This window comes from Carlito syrichta, unplaced genomic scaffold (genome assembly GCF_000164805.1).
Source record: "Carlito syrichta isolate Samal-C Ts95f unplaced genomic scaffold, Tarsius_syrichta-2.0.1 Scaffold306821, whole genome shotgun sequence".
Lineage (NCBI taxonomy): Eukaryota > Metazoa > Chordata > Mammalia > Primates > Tarsiidae > Carlito > Carlito syrichta.
This window is the reverse complement of record NW_007250917.1, coordinates 288,552-309,003: the sequence shown is the minus strand read 5'-3', so window position 1 is coordinate 309,003 and position 20,452 is coordinate 288,552. Positions and strand designations below refer to the sequence as shown.

General features: G+C 49.5%; 1 protein-coding gene across 1 annotated transcript in view; it reads left to right on the top strand.

Moving 5' to 3' along the window:
• The window catches only part of EP400 (E1A binding protein p400), a 117,488-nt gene that overhangs the window by 94,701 nt on the left and 2,335 nt on the right, over positions 1-20,452 (top strand). Inside the window, exons 47-52 of the mRNA XM_021715187.1 lie at positions 6,764-6,977; positions 7,119-7,291; positions 9,440-9,655; positions 11,707-11,902; positions 12,505-12,629; positions 13,225-13,371. Of these exons, the coding sequence (XP_021570862.1) occupies positions 6,764-6,977; positions 7,119-7,291; positions 9,440-9,655; positions 11,707-11,902; positions 12,505-12,629; positions 13,225-13,371 (1,071 nt within the window). The remainder of the gene's footprint in view (positions 1-6,763; positions 6,978-7,118; positions 7,292-9,439; positions 9,656-11,706; positions 11,903-12,504; positions 12,630-13,224; positions 13,372-20,452) is intronic.

The following is a 20,452-nucleotide window of genomic DNA, read 5'->3' as shown; positions in this document are numbered from 1 at the left end:
CTCCAAAAAAAAAAAAAAAAAAAGTTTCTCAAAATGTGTCACAGACCTAAGTGTAAAACCTAAAACTATAAATTTTAAAACAGTAATAACATTTTTAGAAGAGGATGTTGGAGAATCTTTGCTCTCTTGACTTAGGCAAAGATTTCTTAGCATGTCAAAAGTCTGAATGTTGAAAGAAAAATTAATAAATGAGACTTCAAAATCAAGAACTCTGTCCCTTTAAAAATGGTAGAAAAATTAAAAGCACAGACTAGAAGAAATTATTTGCAAAACATATCAGATGAAGGACTGGTATTCAGATTATATGTAAAGGCTCTTCAACTCAATAAGAAAACAATTTTTTAAAATAGGCAGAAGAGGGCAACGCCTCGGGTCCCCTCCTGCTGTGGGAGGTTTTCTGTCCTCTCAAGAAATCCTGCTTTCAAAAATAACAATAATAATAATAATAAATAAATAAAAATAGGCGGAAGAATGAGTGGTCACTTCACCAAAGAAGGTAAATAACAAATAAGTGGAAAGGTGCTCAACATTATGAGTCATTAGGGAAATGCAGATTAAAGCCACATGACATATTGCTGTGCACCCATGAGAGGGCTTTTAAGAAAACAAACAAAAATCCGGTGGTAATGTGAAATGCTGGTGAGACTGCAGAGCACTGGGCTCTCTCACACATGGTTGGTGGGCATGCAAAAGCTTATAGTCACTTTGGATCACAATTTATTTATTACAGAATTAAACATACACTTACCCAGATGACTTAGCAGCTCACTGCAGCCTCAACTTCCTAGGCTCAGGTGATCCTTCTGCCTCTGCCTCCTGAGTTGTTGGGACTGACTGTAGTTGCGTACCACCACACCCAGCTGATTGACGTTTTAAAATATAAAGCAATAATCCCGCGCCTTTGGGAGGCTGAGGTGAGTGGATTGCCTGAGCCCACGGGTTCGAGACCCACCTGTGCAGCGAGACCTCATCTCTACAATAAATCAAAAAATCAGCCGGGCGTGGTAGCGCATGCCTGTAATTCCAGCTACTTGGAAGGCTGAGGCGGAAGGATCGCCGGAGCCCAGCAGGTCGAGGCTGTGGTGGCCGGGAGTGGCCACTGCACTCCGGTCTGGGTGACAGAGTGAGACTCCAACTCAAAAAAAAAAGAAAATATATATATATATATATATATATATATATAAAAAGCAATTCATTCACTACAGAGTTTTTGAGCAGCTCTTCATGGACAAGAGGTTATTCCTGGTGCTGTGGGCAGAGAACTATGAACCAAAGACTGGTGTGTCTCCACAGGGCTGTCAGAGTTCTGGGGCTAGAGCATAAGAGGTACAGCTATCACATGGGGGACAGAGACAGGTTTCACACTGGAGGGACACAGAGAAGGTTCTCTAGAGCAGGTGACAAGGCTTCAGGAGGGCAAAGTGATCATCCACTGGAGGAGTGGCTCTTCGCAGGGCAGAAATGTGAATGGGCTTTCTGTCATACAGTTGAAGAGAGAATTAGTGAACTGGAAGAGAAATCAGAAGTTACCCTGAGTGCATGGTAACAACAAGATGGATGCTGGGCAGGATTAAGGAGCCACAGAAGGCAGAGAGAGAAGCTCTAGTACATGGTGTGTGAGTGCTGGACAGAGAGGAGGTTGGGCAGAGACAATATATTGAAGGTATAGGGAGTTTCTAGAACTTACTAATGATACTCATCCATCTATGCAAAAAGCCTGACCCGTCAAGGATGATAAAAAGGAATCGACACCTACAGAATGCCAGTGACAAAGAGTTCTTAAAAGCAGCCAGTGGAAGAAGACAGACTGACTTAAGAGGCACTGTAGTGTAGCTCCTACCTAGTAGCAGCAGTGAGGCCAGGAGCCAGTGGGGTGCTCTCTTCATTACAGTGGAAGAAAATCACAGCAAGCCCTAGTGCTCTGTCTTTTGAAAATATCTGAAGGAGTGAGGGCAAAATAAGGACATTTTCAAATAAAAACTGAGAGAAGTGATTATTGGTGGGTGGATCCTCACTAAATGATGTGCTTTAAGCAGAAGGAGGGTGTGTCCAGCTGGGTGGTCCAAGAAACCAGAGGATGGTTGTGCAAAGGAAATGATAACTATGTGAACTAATATCGATGAAAATTGACTTTATAAACAACTATACCTCACTGAGAGACTAGAAAAGATAAAATTGGTATAAACAGTAATGTGTGAGTTGGAAAAGGAGTGTGTTGGAAGATGCTAACATCTCTTTATTGTTCAGGAAGAGTATGAATTTTTTAGACTTTGGTAAGTATCCATGATATAAGTTTTATCTATTTATTTATTTATTTTTTTGAGTTGGAATCTCACTCTGTCGCCCAGGCTGGAGTGCAGTGGCACGCTCATGGCCACCACAGTTCAGGTGATCCTTCCGCCTCAGCCTTCCAAGTAGCTGGAACCACAGGCATGCGCCACTATGCCTGGCTAGTTTTTTTATTTATTGTAGAGATGAGGGCTCACCAAGTTGCCCAGGCTGGTCTCGAACCCGTGGGCTCAGGCATTCCTCTCACCACGGCCTCCCAAAGTGCTGGGATTATAGGCATGAGCCACCGCACCCCGCCCCATGATACAATTTTTAGATGAGCCACCAAACAATAAAAATAGAATGTACAGCTTCCAGACTTTGGTGGAAAGAAATTGGATGAGAAAAAAATAATCTGAAGGACGTCAAGAAAGGAGATTAAAGGAAACAATATAGCTGGTTTGAATAGAAATCTCAGAATTGCATGCTAGATTTAAATCTGAATATATAAGCAATTAAATGTAAAAAGATCAAAACAAACTAAATTGGTCCAGGAAAATATAGTGCATGCCTGAACCAAGGGAGAGAACAGTGGTAAGTGACACAGTGAAGGGACATTTCAGAGGTGGTGTTAATAGGATTTACCTTCTGGTTGGTTTGTGAGGCGAGGGAAGGGTGGAGGGGCAGGGCGGGGCAGGGTTTGAGCTGGCCGCTCTGGCTCTGCTGTACCTGCCCACTGACTAGAAGGTGAGATGTGTGAGGCCATCAGGCTGCTCTGAATCTCAGACAAGATGAAGTTAAGATGCCACAAGACCTTGAGCACATGGCAAGAGAGTCAGCGATAGCTTCTGTGCAGTTTGGGTACAGTGGTGGAGAGTTAGGAGCGGGGACTGTATGTGTGGGGCAAGCAAGGACAGCTTGAGGATGGGCACGGGAGTCATAACATTCCCTAGGACCAGAAGGTCTTGGAGTGAAGAGAGGGGTGGGCCGGCCTTCAGCATGTGCACAGGCACACTGCCCTCTGAAGCTGGCATTGCTCTCTGGGGGTAACATGCCACTGTGCCTGCTTGTGAAGTTAGCCAGGACACCAGTCTCTCCCAGGATTTTTGATGCTGGAAGGGAAGAAAGGGAGGAGAGAGAGGGCCTTCAGGATGCACCTCAGAGCTGAAGTTTTGAATCCCAGACAACTTCCCAGAAAAGCCAGCCCAGAATTGACCAGGGCCAGCAGCCTAGCATGGAAGGCTGGAGACGTAGCAGAAGCTTATCAGGACCACCTGAGGAGAGGCACAGAGTCAATAGGGCTGTAATGGACCCATGCTGGGACTTAACTCTGCACTCTGCGTTTGGACAACTCGGCCTTCCTGGAGTCTTTTGTGTTCACACTGAGGCCAGGCCTTATTACAGTAAAGTATTAATTAATTAATATCTTTTGTTTTAAACCTTGCAATTTGAAATCCAGTTCTTTAAATTTTGACCTAATGGGGAATCTGAGAGTATAGATTATTACCCATATTCCTGTTCGTGTTCCTTAAGGGAAAAATTTGGAACAAACTGGTAAGGCCCATAATCAGTTATGCCAGGCATCCCTGGGTCTCTCATGGTCCTCTGGGCTGAGCATCCTTGGTCCTCCTGGCAACTGCCTGCACAGGACTTCTGTGAGTGCCTTTTGGCTTGAAGCTATGAACAAAAAAGCTCTTGGTTGTTCCTTTCTGCTCTTTTCCCAGGAACAATTATTTGCACGAATGTGGTCTAGTCAGAGGTTTTTCCAATAGTGCCGTCAGAAATGGTTTAATACATAAACTTTGAAGCAAACATACTGTTTGGATGGATGGGTCATCTTTGTATTCAAGGCACTTTAAAAATGTAAGAGAATTAAATGTAGTTAGATGGTCTGTTCCCACTCATTTCCAATTATGAGCTGGCAGATTTGCTGAGGACTCCCATGCAGGATCACTGAACTGCATGTTAAGAGGTGCTGGGGGCACAAAAGAAAGGTTGGCGAGGGGCTTTCAAAGGAGTCCTGAGGTTGGGCGAGGAGTGCATGCGAGTGGCCAGTCCCTGGGCCTTTCCAGACCGCATAAACAGCACCCGGCATCTATGACTTCATCTGTCCCACAGAGGAAGATAGCCAGGTGCAATAAGGTGACAGATTTCCCTTCCCAAAAAATCTCTCATCAAACTGTACATTATAAACAGTGGTGTCATCTAGTAATAGTGTTAAAATTGGGGCTTATCACTTTCCCAGGGAGCAATTTGCTTCCGGTGCCAAGGGCAAGCTTTTATGCCCCTTCAGCATATGTAGCAAAAGTTGTAGGATGTAAGATTTGAATAAAGGCTTCAAAATAGTTTTCTTCACTGTCTAGTTCTCAGAATGCCTACTTGAAAAATTGAAATAGAAAGCCTAGGCAGCCTTTTCCTGTAAGTCAGCCTTTTCCTCTGATTCTTAACCAGAGTGCAAAAGCATCCATGATCATATCTAAGAAACTTCTCTTTTTGCATGGTTTTTCTGATACTTCCATTTTATGTTGGTGGCTACTTTTTTTGTTTCTGTTTTTGCATGGGCAGTTTACTGAATGAAACATAACCACAAGAAAGCCTTCACAGACATTCTTGAAGTTTATATAATCAAAATCCCCAACAGTTTCACAAGGACAAATAGTTGCTAATAGTAAACGATCTTGGGCAAGTTTTAAAACTTTAGAGACAAACTCACTTCCAATAACCTAACCTTAGCATTGAAAATAGAAACAGAGCTGGGCTCGGTGGCTCAGCCTGTAACCCCCACACTTTGGGAGGCCGAGGTTAGCGGATTTCCTGCGGGTTTGAAACCCGCCTGGGCAAGTTGGTGAGGCCTCATCTCTACAATAAATCAAAAAATTAGCCAGGCGTGGTAGCGCACGCCTGTAGTTCCATCTACTTGGAAGGCTGAGGCGGATGGATCGTCGGAGCCCAGCAGGTCGAGGCTGCGGTGCCCGGGAGCAGCCACTGCACTTCAGTCTGGGCGACAGAGTGAGACTCCAATTCAAAAAAAAGAAAATAGAAACAATTGGACTCCTCAGACACCAAAGAAAACCTTTCATTTCCCTCCCAGGTGGAAATCCTTTTCTCCCCACTCCTGGTAGAAAAGCGTGAGCAAGGCAGACACAATGAGAAGGGCCTTCTAGTCGCTGCTCAGAATGGAGCTTGGCTCCTTCTGCCCCCTCCGTGCCTCCTGTCAGGAAGGTTTGCACATGTCTGGATTCTACACAGAGTAGGGGCCTAGCCCCTTCCCACCTCCACTAGCCACCAGCTATGCAGGACCAGTGACCTGGCTGGAGGGAGCGGAGGTGCTGGCCACAGGAGAGAGAGGCTGTAGGTAGCCCTGAAAGGACAAGGGATGAAAGCGAAAGTGGAGTCCTCAAGAAGCATGAGGAAGCGTGGCTGTGCTCATGCATCTATAGGGTGACGGCCTACACTGAGCTTTTCTTGTGGCCCCATGTTGGGCACAGAGATGATGCCACTTGGGGTGTGGTGAAGTTGTTCCATAGGCTCTTGACTTCTCTACCGAAAGGAATTTCAGAGAAGTATAGGCACCCAAAGGTTCTAAGGTTCTTTTCAGGAAACTGAGAATGGAAGTTGGTTGTTTTGCAAAGAGCATTCCAGTGGAACTTGATGGTGGGGGTTGTTGTAGCCATGGCGGTTAGCTGTTCAGAATGCCAGTGACCTGAGTTTCAGGTAATCCGTCATGTAGACAGGGAGACTGGGCCAGGGTCTGTAAGACAAATTCCTAAAACACAAATGTTAACTTTGGTGTCCTTTAATCTAGGGAACCAAAGGTACAGTGAAACTTAGTTGGGGGTTCTGGTTTGCTCTTGAAACATAAGTAGTTATTCTTAAGATTAGTCACCCGTGGTGGAGTATAATTAGTCAAGCACATGGGAAAAGTTGAGCCACAGTTGTATCAGGAGAAATTGAGCTGTGTTTCTGTTGGGTTTGTTTTAGAATGACTATAGTAACTTCATCTTGATTCTGCCCTTTCCATTATAGTCTGTCAACCACAAGTTTATTTCTTATTATCTACTTCTAAGCTTGCTTGCATTATGTGAAAGTCTTGGGATAATGGTAAAAGTTACTGTTGTATGGTTTATTTTTCTTCCCCCTGTGCCTCTGATAATTCCCTTATTACTTTGCTTATGACTTCTGTAGCAGCGTGTACCAGCCACACTGCATTCTGAGGTTGGGTTTGGGTGCCTGGTTGGAGCAGTGATTGTTCTAGAGGGTTCTGTCCTGATGAGATGGTGCCTAGCCAGCAGCCTGACCATCTTGCTTTTTAGTTGTCTCATCTGTGCCTACCTGCAGGAAACACATCTCCTCCCTGTGTCTAAGACTGAAACCGAGAGTTAGCTTCACTCCTTTGTTCTGGAGTTTGGTGCCCTTTCACTCCCTGCTCTGAGTGTGAGAAGCCCTGGGGTATGGTGGCGACAATTGGACACATTCTTCTGTTTGCCTTTTCTAGACGCCCGGAGGCTCTACTCCTGCCCAGGTGGTTCACACCCAGTCCCAGCCGCGAGCAGTGGGTTCCCCGGCCTCTGCCACTACTGACCTTGTGTCCATGGCAACAACTCAGGGTGTTCGAGCAGTCACTTCTGTGACTGCCTCCGCTGTGGTCACTACCAACCTGACTCCAGTGCAGACCCCGGCACGGTCTTTGGTGCCCCAAGTGTCCCAAGGTAAGGGCAGGCCTGGTGCTCTCTCTGTCCCATGTCTGCTGCTGGAGCGGATCATAGCTTCAGCCTCCGTCTGAGGAGAAATGGGGACTGGAAGGGGGGCACATGTCCTTGTCGTGACCTGACGAACTAACCCCTTTGCAGCCACGGGTGTTCAACTCCCTGGAAAAACCATCACCCCCGCACACTTCCAGCTTCTCAGGCAGCAGCAGCAGCAACAGCAGCAGCAGCAGCAGGCCTCCCAGGTGCAAGGGCCTCCGACCCAGGGCCAGGCCCCACCCCCTGCGCAGATCAAAGCTGTGGGCAAACTGACACCGGTGAGCACCTCGTGGAGGCCTGCGTCTGTCTCAGGGCGGGCGCTCGGCCGGGGTGTCGCGTTGGAGCGTAGCTCTCATGTAGGAGGCTTGTCTGTGTGTGGAGGCCGCTCCATTCATAGCACTTGGAGCCTGCAGGTGACGAGCGTCGCGCGCTTGTTCCCAGCACAGGGACCTCATTCCCTGTTCCCAGTTCACCTTTTCGCCAGCAGCTCCGTCTCCAGGGGACCCAGGGCCACGTTCTGTACCAGATGAGATACTGGCAGGATAGCATGTCTCAGCCATTCGGTACCAAGTGGTAGCAAAGTGGCTTCTTGAGGAAGAGTTCAGCTGCAGTATTGCTTCTCAGATGTTGACCATTTGAGGACCGATGTACCTGATTTTTGCCAATCTGTTTACCAGCTTTGCTGTTATTTATATAAATATATTCATTTTTAAAGGAAATGGTACATTCCTGCCACAAATCTTTAGAACTGGTCATAGAAAGTAACCAGAAGATCACATGGGCTAAAGAAGGAAGGTCCAGACTGCTGTTGGGACTGCCGGCGTGCCTGGGTCTGGGTCTCTCCTGGGCAGAAAGGCAGAAAGGCACAGCGAGCAGGCGACTGAAATGAGGCTGAGCCGAGACCCCTCTGGGGGTGTTGGGAGGCAGCCTCCCAAGGGACTTTGAAACTGGGTGAGAGTTGTGCTGCCTGGGATGCCCGCTGGGCGGTGCTGGCAGTACAGTTGAAAGTTCTGCTCTTCCGTCACCCCAGCACTTCTCGTGAGTTCAGTGGTGACATGTAGCTGTGGCCACTACCCTGGACAGTCCCTGTCTAGGCCATCCCTCTCCTGCAGAGGCTCCACTGGACAGTGCTGAACTCAAGTGTTTTCGTACCTGAGAATCCCTGGGCCCAGCAGAGCCTGACTGCCCTGTAGACATCCCCACCCACACAGGTGCCTCCTTTTCTTCCCGGGTCCAACCACCACGAAGCGCCAGTATCTTCACACACCGTTTCTCACCCTACTTCAGCGGGCTCCTGTGTTCCTTGCTCTGCCCTCTTCTTCTTCTTCTTCTTCTTGAGTTGGGAGTCTCACTCTGTCGCCCAGGCTGGAGTGCAGTGGCACGATCAGCAGCCTTGACCTTCTGGGCTCTGGTGATCCTTCCACCTCAGCCATCCAGGTAGCTGGGACTACAGGCACTCGCCACCATGCTTGGCTAATTTTATCATCGTTGTTGGAGAGACAAGGTCTTGCCACGTTGCCCAGGCTGGTCTTAAACCCCTGGGCCCAGGCAGTCCTCTCGCCTCGGCTGTCCTCTCGCTTCAGCCTCCCAAAGTGCTGGGATAACAGGCATGAGCCACCGTGCCCAGCCTCTACCTTCTCCTAGTCAGCATCAAAGTAAGTTTCATTTCCAGCATGTCAAAAGAGATGTCACAGTCATGAACAACTCAGTGTAAGTTTTCCTAAAAAACAAAAACCATGTATTTCTTAAAATAGTTTTGAACTAGTGCCCTGATATCTTGATGTTTTCACTTTTTTTTTCTTTTTGAGTCAGAGTTGACTGTTGCCTAGGCTTGAGTTTAGTGGCACACTCACAGCCACTATAGCCTTGATTCTTCTTCCTCAGCCTTCCAAGTAGCAGGAACTACAGGCGCATTCCACTATGCCCGACTAATTTTTTGATTTATTGTAGAGACAAAGTCTCACCCAGTTGCCCAGGCTGGTCTCAAACCTGGGCTCAGGTGATCCTCTCGCCTCTGCCTCCCAAAGTGATGGGATGACAGGTGTGAGCCACTGTGCCTGGCCTGATGCTTTCACTTTTAAAGACAGGGAATTTATTAATAAATAAGTTATTAATTGCTTGTTACTCATTAACTTATTTACTAACAAATAAACGTGTTGGCACTGCAGGTTTAATTGGCTTGTTTGGGAGAGATAAGAGCCTAGAAACTTCGCTGTGAACTTGCCTGTCAGAATCACTTTCTCTTTTTCTTCCATGAAATACTAACTTTAAATAAATGGGCGCATAAAAGCGGTGGTCAGGCCCTGAAGGGTGGTTGTGTCCTGTGTGTTAGCAAGTGTGGACTTGGGTGTTTGTGAGTAGAGGAATGGCTGGCTTAAGGACAGGCACGACTGGCGCTGAGGGGCGGAGTCTCTGTCTGGTTTCAGGAGCACCTCATCAAGATGCAGAAGCAGAAGCTGCAGCTGCCCCCACAGCCCCCGCCGCAAGCCCAGCCGGGGCCCCCGCAGCCAGCAGCACAGGTGCAGGTGCCGCCCCCGCAGACCCCGCAGCAGCAGAGCCCCCAGCTCACCACCGTCACCGCCCCGAGGCCTGGAGCCCTGCTCACAGGCACTACCGTGGCCAACCTCCAGGTGGCCCGGCTGGTGAGTTTCAGTGTTGCACGTTTGTTTTCCGTGAGCATGGGCAGTGTCCTCTTACGTTATAGCTGAACCGCTCCTGCTGGCTCCGAGCTTTTGGGGATTACGGTAGAGTAAACATGAGATGTGGTCTTCCCCTGAGAACCTGAGTTCCCCTTGGAGAGCACGAGACTAAGCACATGTGGAGCCCCAAAGCTGATGCAGGCACCACCGAGCATCTCAGGCTGGATGTTTGTGGGCAAGGAGTGAGCAAAGGAGTGACAAGGGGGTGAGGCAGAGCATGTGAGGTATGTGTGCTGCTGTGGAGCCTGCTAGGGGCCGGGGCCAGTGTGGCAGCCTGACACTGGCTCACAGGTACCCGCTCTGAGCACAAAGTGCAGTTGGAGGTTTTCGGAGGGAATGATGCAAGATGCAAGCTGGGTCTGGGAAGATGAGTGTTCGGCAGCGTCAGCATCCTGTGGGCACCGTCCCAGCAGGGCAGCTAGATCCCAGCATGGGGGAGCTGTCTGTCAGGGTGCTGGTGACAGGTTCTGCGTCTGTCACCTGGGCCAGGGCTCACGGGCCACCCCAAGGCTGGGATAGGCATTTTACTGTTAACTCAGTTTTGCAGGTAGAGAAACTGGGGCACACAGGCTAAGAACCTGCCCAAATCCTACAACCAGTAAACTACAGCTTAAGCTGGGACTGGGGAGCCAGGAGCTCAAGCTCAGCTGGGTAGGTGGGAGGGGCCACCCTCTACCAGGCCGGGAGCAGAAGTGGGTGAACAGCCGCAGAACATAGTTCGGTTTCACCTGTGTCCACAGAACGCAAATTCAGATAAGAAGAGTGGTTGCTGGACAGAAATCAGCACCCTGCATTGGAGAGGGCTTGGTAACATGCACGCTGTTTAACTCAACAATTCTATTTATTATATCCTAAAGAAACAACAGCCGGGCTCAGTGGCTCAGCCTGTAATCCCACGCCTTTGGGAGGCTGAGGTGAGTGGATTGCTTGAGCCCGCGGGTTCGAGACCCGCCTGGGCAGCGAGACCTCATCTCTACAATAAATAAAAAAAAATCAGCCAGGCGTGGTAGCGCATGCCTGTAATTCCAGCTACTCGGAAGGCTGAGGCGGAAGGATCACTGGAGCCTAGCAGGCGAAGCTGTGGTGGCCGGAAGCGGCCTCTGCACTCCAGTCTGGGTGACTGAGTGAGACTCCAACTCAAAAAAAAAAAAAAAAAAAGAAAAAGAAACAAAAGACCATTTCCAAAGCGATGACTGTACAAGCTTGTTTGTTTTAGAAATGTTAGAGGAAATAAAGTGCCCATTACTAAGAAGTTCATTACAGAAACTATGTAGTGTGTTCAAGAAGTGATTATTGGAAGTGATTACTGTAAAGGAAAGAGAAACAGATGATAAAATATGCATAATTCACTCATTTTTACATGCTTTCATAACAAGCCACACAGATGTGAACCGTGGCCAAAGACTAAATACCAATTTTAACATTCCCATACGGGTAGTTCAAGGAGGATGGGTGATTTTTACCATCTTTGTTTTCTCAGGTACTCTCAGTTTCTGTGCATATAGAAATGAACCTATTTCCACTTTCCTTTTTACAAGTGTAATTTAAGAAAAAAGTGCTTGGTAGCAGGGTCACTGATAGCAGGAGAAGGTGGCATCCCTGACGGATTTGAGGCGGGTGCTTGCAGTTTGGACTGAGGCACCGGGCTGTCCTTTTGGACTGCAAGAGTAGGGAGTGAGGCCTCTGTAGGAAACAGGGCAGGGTTTGGCTGCTGGCAGGTTCAGCAGAGGCGGGGGACTGGAGATGTGCGGCATGGGCACCCCAGCCACAGGGGACTGAGCCTGGGGTTTGCCTTGCGGTGTGTGGGTCAGCGGCGCTCTAGGAGCGCTGGCAGCACTGTGGCTCAGTGCCCTGGGGAATGCAGGTCACTCAGTTTTCCTTCAGTGCCATGGCGCTTCTGAGTGTCCTCATGGCTTGACATTTTGTAACAAAATGTTTAGAAGGACACAACATCCTGAATTTCTCTGGACTCTCCCATTATTTCTGCTGTTTAGACCCGGGTTCCCACTTCTCAGCTGCAGGCGCAAGGGCAGATGCAAACCCAGACACCCCAACCGGCTCAGGTGGCCTTGGCGAAGCCTCCGGTGGTATCCGTGCCAGCGGCTGTGGTCTCCTCACCAGGGGTCACCACCCTGCCCATGAACGTCGCGGGGATCAGCGTGGCCATCGGGCAGCCGCAGAAAGCAGCAGGTGCCGCCTCCGCACCCCCTCCCCTCTGTGCTCGAGCATGGTGTTCTGAGCCTGTCCGGGAAAGTGGTCCCGGTTCTGCTGTGTCCTCTACTTTGCACCATTTCATGTGCGGCAGCATGTATTTTAGTATAAATGCCGCTCGGGGGTTTCAACTGAACTGTTAGCATTCTAGCATTTCTGCCGGGCATAGTGGCTCAAGCCTGTCATCCCAGCACTTTGGGACGCCAAGGCAACTTGGTGAGACCTCATCTCTACAATAAATCAAAAAATTAGCTGGATGTGGTGGCGTGTGCTTGTAGTTCTAGCTACTTGGAAGGCTGAGGTGGAAAGATTGCCTGAGCCCAGCAGGTCGAGGCTGCAATGGCCGTGAGTGTGCCACTGCACTCCAGCCTGGGTGACAGAGTGACACTCCAACTCAAAAAAAAAATTCTGACATTTTCACATCTTTATTGAAATGTAACTTGATTTAAAAGAACCCAGAAATGTGTTGAGTGTGTTTAAGGGCTGGCTTGTTTGTCTCAGCACAGCTTCACACACAGTTAGTCACACTATCCTTTTCCCGACATAGACCTGGTAGCTTATGGGTTATTTGGTGTCTGCAGGACAGACTGTGGTGGCCCAGCCCGTGCATGTGCAGCAGTTGCTGAAGCTTAAGCAGCAGGCCGTCCAGCAGCAGAAGGCCATCCAGCCTCAGGTCGCCCAAAGCCAGACCACCGTCCAGCAGAAGGTACTGGGGTCCCCGGGGGTGACTCTTCTGTCAAGGTGTCTCTGTGCAAACCTGGGCCTGCCTGTCAGGACTGGCTCCTAGGCAGATCTGTAAACCTCACACGAGTGTGGCCTTCTGATTGTGCACACTGCACATCACCTGGAAATTAGAATTCACTTCCAAAAATTAGGCATTCAGGTTTGTTATCTCTCATACTAAGTATTTTCTTAGTGTCTGCAAATTCTTAAGTTGGACATGAGAAGTTGTGATCAAATTGGTTCACCTGATGAGTCCATCCACCCAGGTGCTACAGAGGGCTTCAGAGTCAATCACACCAGATGATTCTCAGCAGAGAGGAAGAGAGACATGCCCCTCTCTGAGTGGGGTGGGGGATGCAGGTGCCAGCCGAGACCTCTTGGGGGAGAGGGGTGGCCAAGGGCTGAGGTCAGCCTGGAGGAAGAGGCAGGACAGGGCAGAGGGCAGGTGGCGTGAGCACCTCTGTGGGTGCCATGGGTGTCTGTGTGGGAGACATGTTGTGAAGGTGTGGGGTCCTGAGGGGCAGAGGGTGACTGGGGGTTTAGAGGGGGCATTGTTCTTCCCCCTCTCCTTTCCTTAGATAACAGCACAGCAGATTGCTGCCCAGGGCCCTCAGCAGAAGGTCACCTATGCCGCCCAGCCAGCCCTTAAGACCCAGTTTCTCACCACGCCCATCTCCCAGGCCCAGAAACTGGCTGGGACCCAGCAAGTGCAGACCCAGATCCAGGTGAGCAGGCGCAGCAGGGTGAGCGGAGTGCAGGTGTCATGCTGCAGATGCACACGGGGCGGGAGGGTAAGGTCCACAGGATGGCGGTCATGAGACTGAGGAAGACCTCTGTGCCTGTCTCCTCGCACCCCCCCCACGGCCTTGTCACAGCATGTCACTGGTGGCAGGTTGAAGTCTAGAGTTGCCTTTGCCTGGACGTATTTGGGGCTCCCCCAGGATGGCACACACCATGTGCTGTGGGGGCATGTCCTCACACCCTCTCTGGGTGTTCGTGCAAGTGTCTGAGGAGTGAGGAGTGATACTGCCTGACAGGTGGTCTGCTCATCACATGGCATCCTCACCTGCTGCATGGGCCTCCTGGGTTCAGGCCTTTGTCATGCTCTCCTGTTCAGTGCACAAGAGGAAAGCGGGCTCTCCCCAGTGTTGGTCTGTTTCTCCATCTTCTCCCCATTCAGCTTGTCCAGGCTCCGGTTCTGTCATGGGCCTGTTTGAGGTTGTGGCTGGCTCTCTTTCACACCCTGGGTATTTGGCCTCACTTCCATGGGTGGCAGCCGGTGTCTCCAAGTCACGGCTCATCTTCCCCTCGATGTGTCTTTTGATGAATGGAAGTTTGTAATTTCCGTATATGGAATGAGTCCCCTTTTCGTTTTTGGGTAGAGCTTGTTGTGCCTTGCTAAAGAAATCTCCCCAGAGGCTATGGCGTTATCTTCCTGTATCTTTTTCTAAAACCTTTTTAATTGTGCCTTCTCATTTAGGTCTTTAATTCTCCTAGAATTGATTTTTACGTATGATATGAAGACGGGAATTCAGTTTAACTTTCCATGTGAATACCCTGTTATTTCCAACCTCCCTTTTTAAAAAGCCCATTTTTTCCCTCCCTGACCCATGGTGCCCCTCCCCGCCCTCCCTCCTGAGCTGTGTGGGGCTCCCTGCCAGCCCTACTGTCTCCACGTCCCTGCTGGTCCCAGCTGTGCTGTCTCATGGCTCTGGCCATGAGACTTGGTACATGGAGGGCAGATCCTTCCACCACGCCCTTCCTCAGGAGTGGGCTGGCTGCTCTGGGCTCTCTGCCTTCCTTACTGGTTTTAGGGTCAGCTTGTTTGGTTTACTACTATAATCAAGATGCTGGAGTTTTTGGTAGAATTGCATTAATTCTACAGACCAGTTTTGGGAGAGTTGACATCTTTACAGTCTTGGCTTCAGGTTCACCAACATGATATGTTTTTCATTATTTAAGTCTTCTTTAATGCCTTTTAATTAAGTTTTCTGATTTTTTTAATGAAAAGTCTTAGATTGTGTTATATTCTTAAGTAATCAGTATTTTCTGATGCTTTTGTAAAAAGAAAGTTTACGTGTCACTTTTTTTGTTTGTTTGTTTTGTTTTGAGTTGGAGTCTCACTCCATCACCCAGGCTGGACTCACAGCCACCCCAGCGTCAACCTGCTAGACTCAGGCAATCCTTCTGCCTCAGCCTTCCAAGTAGCCAGAACTACAGGCACACGCTACCACGCCCAGCTAAGTTTTTGTTTTATTGTAGAGCAAGTCTCTCCAAATGACCCAGGCCAGTCTCGAAGCCCTGGGCTTAGGTAATCCTCTTGCCTCAGGCTCCCAGTGTGCTGGGATTATAGGCTTGAGCTATCACACCCAACCATGCGTCATTGTTTTAATCACCTTTCATTAGAGTAAGAGAATTCTGTTCTGTTCTAGTTTGCAAGACATGTCTGTTCCCCTTGTCCTAGAGACATGTCTGTTTCTCTGATTGTAGAGCCATGTCTGTTCCTCTTGTCCTAGAGAAGTGTCTGTTCCCCTAGTCCTAGAGACGTGTCTGTTCCCCTAGTCCTAGAGACGTGTCTGTTCCCCTAGTCCTAGAGATGTGTCTGTTCCCCTTGATATAGAGACGATGTCTATTCCCCAGCCCTCGAGACACATCTGTTCCCCTTGTTACAGTACTACAGTACAAACTGTTGTACAAGCCGGCGCAGTGGCTCAAGCCTATAATCCTGGCACTTTGGGAGGTGGAGGTGAGAGGATTGCCTGTGCTCTGGGGTTCGAGACCAGCCTGAGCAACATGGCAAGACCTCGTCTCTACAATAAATAAAAAAATTAGCTGGGCATGGTGGCGCTTGCCTGTGGTTCCAGCTACTCGGAAGGCTGAGGTGGAAGGAGCACCTGAGCTCAGGAGGGCGAGGCTGTGGTGGCTGTGAGCATGCCACTGTACTGTAGCATGGGTGACAGACTGAGACTCCAACTCAAAAAAACCAAAGAAAACAACCATCGTACGCACTCTCTCCCCGGACATCTCCTTCGGCTTTGAGGCTCTGACCCTGTCTGGGTACTGATGGCACCAACTCCACATCTGCAACCTTGCTGACCTCACCTCCAGCTCTGTTGTCCTCGCTGCTTCTGACAGTCAGGAGCTGCCTGCTCCCTCAGGCACCTCAGCCCCGGGTGTGCAGCCCTGAACTACTTATTGCAGAGGCTGCCAGTTCGTGAAGATCAGCTGAGTCTGCAGACCTTGGGCCTTACTTGGGAAACCCCGCAGTTATGTGTGCATTTCTGCCCGCTGCCGCTCAGGCCGCCTGCAGTCCTGTAGTTCTGCCTGCCAGAGGGGCTCCTCTGCTCCTCCGCCTCTCGTTTCTGTGTTTGTTGCTACCCACACCTTGGTGAGCTCTGCACCTCGCGGCCGCGCACGCCGGCTAGGTCCCGCGGCAGTGTCTCCCACAGAGTCCTCCCACAGCGAGCCCTCGCTCCTGCGCAGCCTTCTGGCCCAGGGCCCCTCCCAGCCTTGCTCAGTGCCCCTCCTTGGGAAGGTTCTAGACTGTCCTTTCAGCCCAGTGTCCTGTCTGCCTTTCCTGCTCTCTTTGCTTCCATCGTCTCACCTTCAACAAACACCGTATAAATTACTTGTTCTTCTCAGGTATTTCTATCACGTCCTCCCATAAAGCAAGTCCTATGGGCACAAGGGGGCTTGAAGGCCATTAGGACAGTGGTAGGTAGGCTGTGAAGTTATCGGATGTTCTCCTCAGATGTGCTTATATAGCGGATCATATTAACAGACTTCACATGATAAGTTATCTTTGCTTTCTGGGGCAACTCAGCGGATCCTGTGGGATCCTGTAGCCCTTGTCTTTCTTGTACACTGGTGAGTTTTGTTTGCTGGTGTTTTTTGTCTGTTTCCATGATGGCTTCTGGGCAATATAGGCTCTCGTGGTCCTTTCTTATACTTCTCTCATCAGAGCATTTGTTTTTTGTTCTTTTTGTCATGGGGGTTTCTCGATGTCACCCAGGCTGATCTTGAAATCCTGAGCTCAAGCAATTCTCCCATCTTGGCCTCCCCAGTAGCTGGAACTCCAGGCATACACTGCTGTGGCCAACTTTTGTCAGGGTTTTTACTTCTTCCTTTTGGTTTCTTTCAAGTTGATTTTGCTAGTCTTTTTCTTTTCTTTTCTTTTTTTTTGAGTTGGAGTCTCACTCTGTCGCCCAGACTGGAGTGCAGTGGCCTCTCCCGGCCACTGCGGCCTCAACCTGCTGGGCTCCGGCGATCCTTCCGCCTCAGCCTTCCAAGTAGCCAGAATTACAGGCACGCGCTACCACGCCTGGCTGATTTTTTGATTTATTGTAGAGATGAGGTCTCGCCAAGTTGCCCAGGCAGGTCTCGAACCCGCAGGCTTAGGCCATCCACTCACCTCAGCCTCCCAAAGCACGGGATGACAGGCTAAGCCACCGAGCCCGGCTGCTTGTCTTTTTCTTATCTTGTTGAGATGAAGCATTACTTGAGCTCATTTAGCATATTTATCATTTGATTTTCCTTCAGCTCTTAATATGTCTAAATTTCCATTTTGATTTCTTTGCTGCCTGGGTTCATTTTAGAAATGTTTTTAAACTTCCATGTAAGATTTTCTAGTTATCTTTTATTATGGACTTTTCAAAAATCTTCATTGTATTGTTGTCAGAGAATGAGGTCTGAATGGTTTCAATCTTAGACACTTGCCATGTGGTCCAAAATATGATCGGTTTTTAGAAAGGTTTTGTTTCTTTCCAAAGCAGTTTTTAGTGTGGATGCAGTTTATGAGACCACTTTGTCATGGCTGAGTCGAGTTCGCTATTTGTGTTATTTCAGTCTTCCATGTTCTAACCAATTTACTTGTTTTAATCCCTGAGAGATTAAATCTCCCCTCCAATTATGCATTTGTTTCTCCTTAAATTTCCAGTTTTACTGTGTGTTTCAGAAGGCTTCCTGGCAGTCTCCTAGGCATTTACGCTTTGTTGCTTTGAAGTGACGCTTGGTGCCCTTAGTGATACCCTTGGCCTTGGAGCCTGTTCTGCCTCACGTCCTCTCCTCCTCTCACTTTCCACTATTCTGTCCATGCTCCACGTTCACCTCTGGGAGACAGCACACTGCAGGCTTGCCGCCACACTGCGTCCCTCGGGGTGAGCTTCTCTCCCAAGACATCGGAACTCTGGTCTCCAGGCAGTGCTGCCGTGTCTGGTCTGACCTCAGGCGTCCTGCTTGTTATTTTTCCTTTCTCGCCTTCTCTTCTGTTCTTGCCCTCCTGCTCTGGCCCCTCTCCTAGCTGGACAGTCACATGCTCCGGGTCTGCTCTCAGGTGGGCCCGGCACATCCTGCATCCACTCCCTTCAGCACCCGTCGAGCCAGTAAGCCTCCCGACTCTCGGCAGTTGTCTCATCACAGGCAGCTCCATTTGCCTGTCTCCGACGTGGCTCCCGCCCCACCTCCTAACTCTGTCCTTCTTTGTCCTTGACTTTCCTTGTGAGATGCCTTCTCTTCCACTCGACCATCCTTTGGAGTTTCCTTTCGTGTTTGAAAATGCCTGTGTTCCACTCTCATTCCTGAAAGGTCATCCTTCTCTGTACAGAGTTCTAGCTTGACGCTCGCTCTTAGTGCATTGACATCATCCTGGCTCCTGACTTCTCTTGCCATCAGTGAGGAGCACGTGTCGTCAGCATGTGCGGTGGTCCTCTGCCTTTTCTCTCCGCTGCCTCTGGAGACCTTGTCTTTGGTGCTGTGCAGTTTCACCGTGACACCGTAGCTCAGGGTTGGCCAATGTCCTCGAGCCCGGGCCGATCGCTCTCTGGTGCAGGGACTGCCTGGTCCCTGTTTGCTCAGAGGCTGTCTCTGCCCCGCCTCCTCTGCTTTTACCACATCTTTTATATTTTGTCTCCTCATCTCACTGAGCTGCATTCTCAGTCATACCATCCGCCCTCTTTCCTAATTCACTCATTCTCCCCTTGGTTAGGCCTTATCTGCTCCTAAGCTTGTCCATTGAATTTTAGTCTTGATTATTACGTTTTTATTTTTAGACGGTCCTGAATGTGCCTGCTTTTTGCTTATAGTTTCTGGTTTTTAGCCTTTGCAGAGGGAGCCTGGTGATTCCTCTGTGTTAAGCATTGCTGCAGCTATTTCGTTTGCTGCTGTTGGTGAGTTCTGTGGGAATTCTTTGAGGCCTTGAGTCCAAGTGGGGATCTTGCCTTTGCTTGGCTCCTGTGGATGCCCTTAGGAAGGCCACCTGGCAGATCATGTCCAAGTCCATCTGACTATACACCTGTTTCCTCCCCCTACCCTGCTGCTGGGACTTAAGGCAGGTGATTTTCTTACAGACCCCTTTGGAGGAAGGGGTCCTTCTTGGCAGCTCTTGGGTACCTTTGTGGTCACAGTGTCTCCTTGCAGATGGCAGCTAGGGGCGGTGTAGGCTCTGGCCAGCTCCTCACTCTGAGGGGGACCTGGTGTCCTGCCCATTCTGCCCTGTGAGACCCTGGAGACCACAGTGCAAGTCTCCTGCGTGCACAAGCTTCCCTGCTCGTAGCTTGCAGTTCCGTCTTTGCTTGAGTTTTAGAACTGGCAGGCCCTACTCCTTTGCAAGTTCATCGATGCATTTAAGATGTCTTCTTAGCATCCTGTGGAAGATGCCTCCGCTCCTCTGGTGGCGTGCTGATGTCGTTCTGGCTCACTGTGGTCCTGAAGCGGACCCTGCCATTGCCGGCCATGTCTTCATCTCCCATCCTTTCTGTGGTGGCACCACCAAGGGCACTTCTCAGCGAGTCCTGTTCACAGGCTTTTGTTTCAAGTGACAGTAAACTAGTAGACATGCTCTGATTGATTTCAATTTTAATAACGAAGACTGGGCTGGGTACGGTGGCTCAGCCTGTAATCCCAGCACTTTGGGAGGCCGAGGTGAGGGTTGCCTGAGCTCAGGGGTTGGAGACCAGCCTGGAAAATTTGGTGAGACCTCGTCTCTACAATAAATCACAAAATTCAGCCGGGCGTGATGGCACATGCCTGTAGTTCCAGCTACTTGGAAGGCTGAGGCAGAAGGATCGCCTGAGCCCAGCAGATCAAGGCTGTCGGCTCCATGAACGTGGCACTGTACTTTTGCCTGGGTGACAGAGTGAGACTTAACCCCCTCCCCCCCAAAAATGATAATGAAAACTAACATTTATTATGTTTACACCATTTATTATGTTTACACCTTCCCTAGGAATTCTTGGACAGCACTTATTTTCATACCTGTTCTATAACCAGGCTGTTCAGGGGCCAGGTTTCACAGAGCCTTGTGTAGGACCCTTGAACCCAGGGTATCCAGCCGCCACCCACATAGGAGCCTACTCTGCACCCTGAGCCCGCATGCCTGACCACATTGATTAGACACACAATTGGCCAAATCCTCTTACTGCATCACGGCAGCAAGAGGTAGATGCCTGCAACAAATGTTTACAAAAAGTGAACACAGGGAGGGAAGTTGTGGGGGGGGTTGGCAGGGTTATTTTTGTTTTTGTTTTGGTAGAGATGACCACTCCTTTTTTTTTTTGTGAGTTGGAGTCTCCATCGCCCAGGCTGGAGTGCAGTGGCACGCTCCCGACTACTGCAGCCTCGACCTGCTGGACTCCAGCAATCCCTCCACCTCAGCCTTCCAAGTCTACTGCTGGAACTACCAGCACATGCTACCACACCGGCTAATTTTTTATTTATTTATTTATTTATTATTATTATTTTTTTGAGTTGGAGTCTCTGTCACCCAGACTGGAGTGCAGTGGCCGCTCCCGGCCACCGCAGCCTCAACCT